The following is a 10,000-nucleotide window of genomic DNA, read 5'->3' on the forward strand; positions in this document are numbered from 1 at the left end:
CTTATGAAATAACTTTTTAAAATAGATTCAATCTTGCACGTGGAAAGTTTAAGTGTGGGCTTTAGTTGATATAACACTCCCGTCAGGGGGTGCAAATTCTACGGCGGGGGTGCAGGAGGCGGATTACTGCGAGCCTCAGCCTGTGCGTCTTTTGCAGCCGTTTTATGATCGCTCAGCACAAGAAATACGTTACACACATACAGTTGTTGACAAATTACACTGTACATTATATACCTCAGCTAACTAAACTATGGAAATGTATAATATAGTTCATATAGCAATACGGTCTCACTGCACAGCAGGCCAGCAGTTAGCCGAGTCCGCAATCCATGGTGAGGCACAAATGAGTGACGTGCCTCAACTGGCTGCTGTTCACCGCACCGTCTCTTCTCAGTATTTGAACGGCAAATGTGAAAATTCAGCGATTTTGAATAAAAAATAATCTAAAACTGGTGAAGTTAAATGGAAAATAACTTTATAGTATAATCACTGGATACATTTAACAATTTAAATTTTTTTTCTTTTCTTTTTACATTTTTTTCTTTCCATGATGCCATCATATATATATATATATATATATATATATATATATATATATATATATATATATATATATATATATATATATATATATGACGTGCGGTCACTGGAGGCAGGTATATATATCAGATATATATATCAGTGACGTGCGGTCACTGGAGGCAGGTGAGGCAGGGCCTCACCTGCCATCATGGAAAGAAAAAAAATGTAAAAAGAAAAAAAAAAATACATTGTTATATGTATTCAGTGATTATACTATAAAGTTATTTTCCATTTAACTTCACCAGTTTTAGATTATTTTTATTCAAAATCGCTGAATTTTCACATTTGCCGTTCAAATACTGAGAAGAGACGGTGCGATGATCAGCAGCCAGTTGAGGCACGTCACTCAGTTGTGCCTCAACATGGGTTGCGGACTCGGCTAACTGCTGGCCTGCTGTGCAGTGAGACCGTATTGCTATATGAACTATATTATACATTTCTATAGTTTAGTTAGCTGAGGTATATAATGTACAGTGTATTTTGTCAACAACTGTATGTGTGTAACGTATTTCTTGTGCTGAGCAATCATAAAACTGCTGCGAAGACGCACTGTGTGAGGCTCGCAGTAATCCCGCCTCCTGGTGCCGGTTAATGCACGCCCGCCGCAGAATGCACCCTCCGACGGGAGCGCCACACCAACCAAAGCCCACACCCAAACCCTCCACGTGCAAGACCGAATCCACCCAAAAAAAGTCACTTAACAAGAAGCCAAAAAGTGCAAAAACAACAATGCTCGCGCCGGAGGAGCCGTGAACGACTGCAGGGACACAACATTAGGTACACCTGCAGACTGCAGCACGGATTTCATATTTCATTCATTCACAACTCCTCCAACACGAACACCACTGTTCCCGCACTTATAAGTAAAGGTAAGACCATAATAACGTTTTTTTTAATTAAATGTGCTTTTTTATGTGCTACAGTTTGTATGTGTAAAGTTAAAGTTAAGTTAAAGTACCAATGATTGTCACACACACACTAGGTGTGGTGAAATTTGTCCTCTGCATTTGACCCATCCCTTGATCACCCCCTGGGAAGTGAGGGGAGCAGTGGGCAGCAGTGGGCAGCAGTGGGCAGCAGCGGCTCTGCGCCCAGGAATCATTTTTGGTGATTTAACCCCCAATTCCAAGCCTTGATGCTGAGTGCCAAGCAGGGAAGAATGCTGGTATGAGCTTTTAAACATAACCCGTTAACGGCTGCCAATCAAATGGTGAATAAGATACTCTTTAGGGTTCATATGTTTGTAAATCTGACTGTGATGAAGTCAGTGCCTCACCAGCCATCAACCTCACCGCACGTCACTGATATATATATATATATATATATATATATATATATAGGTAGATAGATAGATAGATAGATAGATAGATAGATAGATAGATAGATAGATAGATAGATAGATAGATAGATGGATGGATAACATTTTTAGGTTTTGATGTTCTCTAAAGGGAAGCGACCATTGCCTAATTTGCATAACTGGCCATGAGCATTGTGGAAGTAATTTCTCAACAAGGCTAAAAAAAATTATACATTAATCAAAGACATATCTAAATTATTGTTATTAGAACCACATTTCGGCTTTTTCTCGTTAGGTTATGATTTTTTGTGAATTGGCACCCAGGAAGCACTTTGGACACTCCTGCTATAAAGAACATAAATATTCCACCTACCAGTTCAAATGGGCCAACCATGGGTAACTTTTCCTTTTTTTCTTTCTTCTTCTTTTTACCTTCGTCATCCTTAACGTTTTTAGTACTAGGTGAACATATATAAAACATCAGTGCAATTATTTAGCCACACAACTGCTGGGCAGTTACAGAACATTACCTTAAACCAATATGTTTCCCGTCCTTCTGCAAAGTGTCTGTTTCAACCATGTCTGAAAGACAAGAAGGACAATTGTTGCTCTGGATTATCTGAATAGTGTGCTTTGGAAATAAACACAGCTGAATAATGTATTATTTTATATATATCATACAGTACCTGCTGTATAATCCTTCCAGACAGAGCTCAATGTTCAACTTGGATGGTGGTCACACACCTTTTCCTCCTGAGCTGTTGTCCCTCCACACTCTTGTCAGTTTCCTAATGTTTGACAGCGATAACAATCGGACTCTCTTTAGACCAAAGGATGTCCACCACATTACCACTCCCCCTTTTTCCTTCCAAGCACTCCCCATCACGTGGCTTGACCGCCTGTTCACAAGAATAAATGCTCTGCTGCCCTCACCACAAAACAGACTTCACTTGCTAATGACTCATTTACTTTCCTTTTTTTTTTTTTAAACAGGCCTTTCAAGCGGTAGCTGTACCATTTATTAAAAACATAGCTAACATTTTACATAGAGGCGTCTCAGCAATATAAACGTTGCAAAAAGGAGTCGATAGAAAAGATTAGTGATGGGTGTGAGCTTCAACTCAACACACTGACCTGACCTCACCTATTGGCCACAATACCGTATTGTATGTGAAAATAAATATTTAGAAAGATAATAAAAACACAGTTGGTGATTGAATTGTTAAAGGGAAAGTGCACTTTTTTGGAACGTTGCCTATTGCTCACAATCATTATGAGAGACAAGAACACACATGTTTTTGTTTTTATTGGGGGGGGGGGGGGGGGGGGGGATTTTAAAAATGATAAAAAAATGCTTGCAAGATGCCGCTAATGGGAATCACCGTTGTAGCCTTCAAAGCCCTCTAAAACAACTTCAAAACCCTCCATCAACGTTTTATATACATACTGCAAATATATATGTAATGTAGTAAGAGACACGCACATAACAATATGTAATATGTACAATATTTACCGTATTTTCATCATTTTAAGCATTACCGGAACTTCTTTCCTCAACACATTTATTTCCGTTTTCATAGCAGCGCACTTCTGACTTCCGTCAACAAAATGTGTGTTCTACTTCCGCAAACAAACCCGAGTGTTTTCTAATCATAGCAGACTTAGTAATAGAAGACGAAGATGGCTAGTTTTGGACAAAAAGGATTCACAACCTTATATTTTTAACCTGAATATACAGAGGATGAATTGCTGCTTATAGAAGCGAGCACGAACCATGGGTGAAACGTTAGACCAGACAGAAGCCAACAGAGTGAGGTTGGTGTGACTCCAAGCTGTAAATGTGGAACTTTGAGCCAAGCTATGCTGAAATTTAGTGGCGTGCTTACCCAAATCAACTGGAAGCGTCCCTGACCAGCTTGACCAAACAGACAACTGTCCATCGAGTACCTCACTATAATATTGATCATGATACATGCATCACATCACCGTACAGCTGCAGTACATACACTATCGAGTTAGCTGTGTACAAACAAAACATGAAATGTGGGCTATCACTTTGCAGATACTGTAATATAATTGTTCATGTTTTTCACTCAGTACAGATTGTTGTCCTATCACATTTTGTTGTGCATTACAAACTCAAAAGCCATTCAGCTGTTGACGTAATTGCTAGCTTACCCCTTGTCGTAGGTCGCTTGCAGCTAATGCCTTAGCATGCCGTCATAAGGTGAATGTGTTACTACGCCAGAAAAATATTTCTTCAGTGTTGTCTCTTACAATAACAATGTCGCTACAGCTTGGTTATTATACAGGTTACGGAACGTAAATGATTATTGTTGACAGTTTTTAGATGCATTTTTATAATGATTTAGAGGCAATGGATTGTTCCCATTAGCTGCTTTGCTAAGCCACATTCAACAGCGCCAATTTTTACAGTTAGAATGCAAAAAAAACAAACGTTTTTTTGTCTCTCATAAGGATTAGGAACGATAGGAAAAATCGTAAAAAAGTGCAGTTGTCCTTTAAAGCAATGTTTTTACTAATAAGATAATGTGTTTCATTACCTCAGATTATTTCATTTATACATCCTCCTTGAGGTCAGTTAATCATAAAGGCCAAAACAATGACATGTCTGAAAGAGCAAAAATACAAACAAAAGAGTGCGTGCAACAAGCACAGTTTACAAACTAACTTTACTAAGGGCTATAATGTAATTGCACCAGCCAAAGGTAAAGCTCATAATGAGTGTGCATTCTATTTTATTGTAGTTTACACATTAACTCAGAGATTACAACAGCACTCATCTTACATTATCGTCTTTATCAGGTTCTTATTGGCTAAGGAGGTTAAGACACATTATACTGCATGGAAGGAAAAACTGCATGTTGAGGGTTTATTTAGTATTATCCAGTGTCCATTCACATCTGTATTTTTAGTATTTTTTTTAGGAATGTACCATCGCTGTTCATATATGCACATTTACTTCTGCATGTTTAGTACCAATATTTATTTATGTACAGTTAGCATTTGCATGTGCATATATAGTCCATATTTAATATTTTACAGTTCTAAACTACATTTACAAAGCTAGCCTTTATTGAGTAAGGTACAGTTTCCATTCGCATATATAATATATATTATTTTTTATACAGTTACCAGGTATACTGCTTTTTCATAAACTGGTGTAGACACAGTTCTATGCAGGCTTCATTGGGCATAATTTACTTATTTTTATTTACATTTCGTGTTTACTTTTATTTTGTTTGTTTGTATTTTGACACCTTTACCAAAATAGTATGTGTTTTTATTTGACAGTAAAACATACTTGCCAACCCTCCCGGATTTTCCGGGAGACTCCCAAAATTCGGTGCCTCTCCCGAAAACCTCCCGGGACAAATTTTCTCCCGAAAAACTCCCGAAATTCAGGCAGACCTGAGTGACGTGTAGACAGCCTGTTTTCACGTCCGCTTTCCCACAATATAAACCGCGTGCCTGCCCAATGACGTTATAACTGTAGAATGATCGAGGGCGAGTTCTTGGTTTCTTATGTGGGTTTATTGTTAGGCAGTTTCATTAACGTCCTCCCAGCGCGGTAACAACACACAACAAGGTCGTCATGTCCGTTGTGTCCTGAGCAAGACACTTCACCCTTGCTCCTGATGGGTGCTGGTTAGCGCCTTGCATGGCAGCTCCCTCCATCAGTGTGTGAATGTGTGTGTGAATGGGTAAATGTGGAAGTAGTGTCAAAGCGCTTTGAGTACCTTGAAGGTAGAAAAGCGCTATACAAGTACAACCCATTTATCATTTAACAACAGCAGTCACGTTTTCGTCTACCGTAAAGCAGTTTGTCTGCCGTAAACAGCAATGTTGTGACACTCTTAAACAGGACAATACTGCCATCTACTGTACATGCATATGTGACAAAAACATCTAGGGTTTTTAGAGAGTGCAGTGCACAACTGCGCACACAACAAGGAGACGAAGCAGAATGCATCATCAGAGAGGGTATTCAGCATGGTTAGAAAAATAGTGACAGAGAATAGAAAAAGGATGGACAATTCAACCCTTAACTCAACAATGAGTAGATGAGTGTTATGTGTGTGTATATGTGTAAATAAATGAACACTGAAATTCAAGTATTTCTCTTATTTATATATATATATATATATATATATATATATATATATATATATATATATATAATATATATATATATATATATATATATATATATATATATATATATATATATATATATATATATAGCTAGAATTCACTAGAAAGTCAAGTATTTCTTATATATATATATATATATATATATATGAAAATTCTAGCTGTAAATATACTCCTCCCCTCTTGACCACGCCCCCCCACCGAAATCGGAGGTCTCAAGGTTGGCAAGTATGCAGTAAAATGATATATCATATCTCTCAACAAGGTTAAACAGGCCGATACTCTTTGATGTCACTAGATGTCGCGCTCTTTAAATTGAGAACAAGAATCACAATCTTAACACACATTTTCCAACGTAACTGCTGAACTCAAATTAGATCAAAAACGTAAACAGACGTCATTTGGAAAAGAAAAAAGCATATTCTGTGATTTGGTCATAACAACAAAGTGTCAAGAAAAAAAGGAACGGCTAATCATTTAAGTAGTAGTTACAAATATTAATATCTATTATTTTATGCACTAATAAGTTTACTTAAGCATTGTATTGTTTATGTTTAAAGAACCAAAGGAACGTTCTGCTTACCCTTCTCGTGCGTCAACGCTTGAAAGCAGTAACCGGAAGTAAAGTCTGTCCCACTTCTTCCGGTCCGTCCGCCCAAAATGTTTCCCAGGATGACGTAGACAGACTGCGTCGCTCCTCCGGTGCCCAGACATCAAAATAAACGGCCTGCCTCCAGAGTTGTGCCAACCACCTCCGGGCGCTGACTCTCCGACTCAGGCCGAGGATGGCGTCGCTTGGCGCGGGGCTGCTTGGCAGCCGCAAGCGGACAGCGGGCAGGAGCGCGGCGGTGGAGAGGAGAAACCTGCTGACCGTGTGCCGGTAGGTAGCCGTCATGTAAAGCAAGTGCACTCAAGACATTCCTACCACCATTTTAAATATGCATGTTATGAATGATTTTGTTTTCTTACTTACCAGCCTTCTTTGACAATCATAAGTCATTTTGTCATGAAAATCTACTTTAACAACTGCTGCTGTAAGCCACATTTAAAGATGACAAAATTGACAGCAATACCGGTTGACACATACAACTAAAAAAATATCATGTAAATCATCCTTCTATGCTTCTCCTAAAGTTCATGTACAAGATATTTACCCTTAAGATAATCTTTGTTCAGTTTTTTGCTTTGCAAACATGGTTGCTTGGCAACGGATGCCGGAGAAAGTCGGATCATCCGGATGATGTAAAACAGGGCTATTCGAGTTAATTTCAAAACGTCACAAACAGCAAATTAAATATAATAAAAACACTCACTCCTGTTGTACAGAGGAACTTGGACCAATGTAAACACAGTCTCAGCCCCCTCCTGCTCGGTCACTGTTGAAGGTCAACTGCACTTTTTGGGGGGGAATTTTGCCATTCACAATGCCTTTGTAAGACAAGAACACATATGTTTTTCTTTTTTAATGTATTCTAATTTGTAAATAAGCGTCAGGGAAAAGCAGCTACCAATGGAGTCAGTGGAAGTTGCGCTATTCAACCTATAAAGCATTCTAAAAACATCCACACACCTCCATCAAGATTTTATATACTTGTTGTAAGTATATATGTAATGTAGTAACAGGTACATTCATAATCCATACATCCATCCATTTTCTGCCGCTTGTCCCGCTCGGCGTCGTGGGGGTGCTGGAGCCTATCCCAGCTGCATTTGGGTGGAAGGCGAGGTACACCCTGGACAAATAACATGTAATATTTACGTATTTTGCTCAATTCAAGCATACAGCGGCACATTAATTTCATAGACGCATCACAAAGTTTGCTTCTTCCTTCACCAACAACAACTACTAATCATGACAGACTTTATACAGTTCCCCTTTAAGGATGTAATAGTAAATTCCCTTTGACAAAGACCACCCATCGTGGTATACTGGTCTGTTAGCTAAATATACTGAGTTTGATTCCCGGTAGGAATTGTGGCAGAAAGATTTGCCAGTTTATATTTTATTGATGTTGAATTACTTTTTTTTTGCATCCAAAACAACTATTGTTCCGGTCCAAAATGTGCATCTAATTAAATGCAAGTTTCACTCAAGTACTATAAAATTCTAACCTGACTCTCGTCAGATCCTTGTAGTTCGCTGAGCTCCACTCAAGGATCTGGGCTCGAGGGCATTGCAAACTCCTTCAAGAGAGCAAAAAATAACGAACCAATCAGGATCGCCGGGCACCGAAGTGACTGTTTGATTCAAACAACAATGGCGGCATGCAGCGAGGTGTCGTGTGCTGACATTAATTCTGGTTTTGCGACATCGATCGTCTACTGACATGGCTGCGTTGTTTCAGTAAAAGTTCTCTAACTTTTCGCTCTGTCGTTATCCAATAGCTGTTCTGTTTTGGATTTTGCAGCGTCGCTCTCATCTGCGTCACGGGTTGATTTCGATGTGAGTGGTTGAAGTAGCACGTCATTCAAGATAACGGACAAGTGGTTTATCCAACACATACAATAATTTTTTTACAAGGCCCCACCTTCTGAAATACATCTCTTATTGAGAAGTCCCAGATCCTTGTGTGGAGCTCAGCGAACTACAAGGATCTGGCGAGAGTCAGGTCAATAAAATTCTACTTAGGGCCCCAATTTAGCCAGCTCCAATTATATTTTTTATAACAAGGCTATTTAATCTGAAACATTTAACACTGACAAAAGAAATAGACCCTAAAAATGTCCACCATAGAGAAGGCTGGTTCTCGAAATAAGAATATTTGTGAAGACAGAAGTCCAGCCCCTTGTTTGTTTTCTGGAACTGTGTCCCCTAGAACAGATTAGTTGAATAGTCCTGATATAAAAGGTGGACAAACAACTTTGTACGCAAACTCTTTCATTGGAATTAGACTAGCTTTATTAGACTGGCCAGAGCAGACGTGTGCATGTGTCTTGCTGGGAGACAAGTTTGAAAACATGGCAAAGGAAAAAGCAACATTTTTAAGGCTGTATCTCAAATGGTATGCTTCCGTTTACATTTGAATCTGTATGTACATTTGGTACCTATTTTTTTGTACGCCACACTTTGCATAGGATTTGGTTTTCGCACATTTTTTTTTTTTTCAAATACTTCCTCTGTGATTACAGAGTAAAACATTGTAACAAACTAGTCAATTTGCACCCATATCATTTTGTGGAATTGAGTGCCGAAACAAAGAATCGCACGAGTTGGTGACTGCTTTTTTTAAATTGAGAACATCTGCAAAATAATCCACCAAAGAAAGTTGCGAGTGCGAGCCACTGTAGCCAGGGCAACCCGCCCCTTTCCAGATCATGTGCTGTGCATCGTGCCCAACAATCTGTGAAGAAGCGTATGTAAAATGTCAATTGATGAAAGACACGGGCGCTTCATTAGAAATGTTACCACAAAAAATTTTCTAGCCGCTTCCTGATAAGAATATAATGGCACATTTCTGCACTCAGTCCCACTGGCTCGCGTTGTGCAAAGCGTTAGTGCTTGTCTAAAAAGGCAGTGGTACTGGGTTTGTGTCCCGGTCAGAGTTGAGTTCAGAAGGTTTATAATTGTATGTTTTAATCATGTTAAAAGTGTTATTTTGCGTTAAAAAAGATGCATCTAAATAAAATTAAGTTTGATTAAAAAAGTATAAAAATCGTTTCACATAAATACTTTTTTTTGTAATGGGGAGGGGTTAATAAAATTAGGTCTGGGTCCCCAATTTAGCCAGGGGCGGCCCTGGTGCTAGCCCTTTGATAAAGAAGGTGATGAACGCTATTGGATTTAAGAAATAACTTGTAGTAAAGTACCAAGGAGGTGTCTGCGTGGCTTTCCTCTTTAGTATGTCATTTCAAAGTGATGTTAAATGTTTATTTATCCATTTACTTCATAATTTACATGTATTTTAAATAGTATTTTTCTTGCATGTTAAACTACAGGAAATGTTTTAT

The 10,000-nt window shown here is 38.6% G+C and overlaps 2 protein-coding genes across 5 annotated transcripts in view; one reads left to right on the plus strand and one right to left on the minus strand.

Moving 5' to 3' along the window:
• Positions 1–6,766, minus strand: part of LOC133602469 (ATP-dependent translocase ABCB1-like) — a 73,229-nt gene extending 66,463 nt beyond the window's left edge. For 2 of the 3 annotated variants that reach the window (XM_072913030.1, XM_061955670.1), the window contains exons 1-4: positions 6,636–6,766; positions 2,566–2,667; positions 2,410–2,461; positions 2,253–2,337 (exon numbers count right to left, since the gene is read on the minus strand). In XM_072913030.1, the coding sequence (XP_072769131.1) occupies positions 2,253–2,320 (68 nt within the window). In that variant the 5' untranslated portion in view covers positions 2,321–2,337; positions 2,410–2,461; positions 2,566–2,667; positions 6,636–6,766. Of the gene's footprint in view, positions 1–2,252; positions 2,338–2,409; positions 2,462–2,565; positions 2,779–6,635 lie in introns of all 3 variants that reach the window. The other variant, XM_061955679.1, reaches the window with a different exon arrangement.
• Positions 6,767–6,791: 25 nt separating this feature from the next.
• rundc3b (RUN domain containing 3b) overlaps positions 6,792–10,000 on the plus strand; it is a 104,022-nt gene continuing 100,813 nt past the window's right edge. For both annotated transcript variants that reach the window (XM_061955797.1, XM_061955804.1), the window contains exon 1: positions 6,792–6,932. In XM_061955797.1, coding sequence (XP_061811781.1) covers positions 6,838–6,932 — 95 coding nt within the window. In that variant the 5' untranslated portion in view covers positions 6,792–6,837. The remainder of the gene's footprint in view (positions 6,933–10,000) is intronic.

This window comes from Nerophis lumbriciformis, linkage group LG04 (genome assembly GCF_033978685.3).
Source record: "Nerophis lumbriciformis linkage group LG04, RoL_Nlum_v2.1, whole genome shotgun sequence".
Classification (NCBI taxonomy): domain Eukaryota; kingdom Metazoa; phylum Chordata; class Actinopteri; order Syngnathiformes; family Syngnathidae; genus Nerophis; species Nerophis lumbriciformis.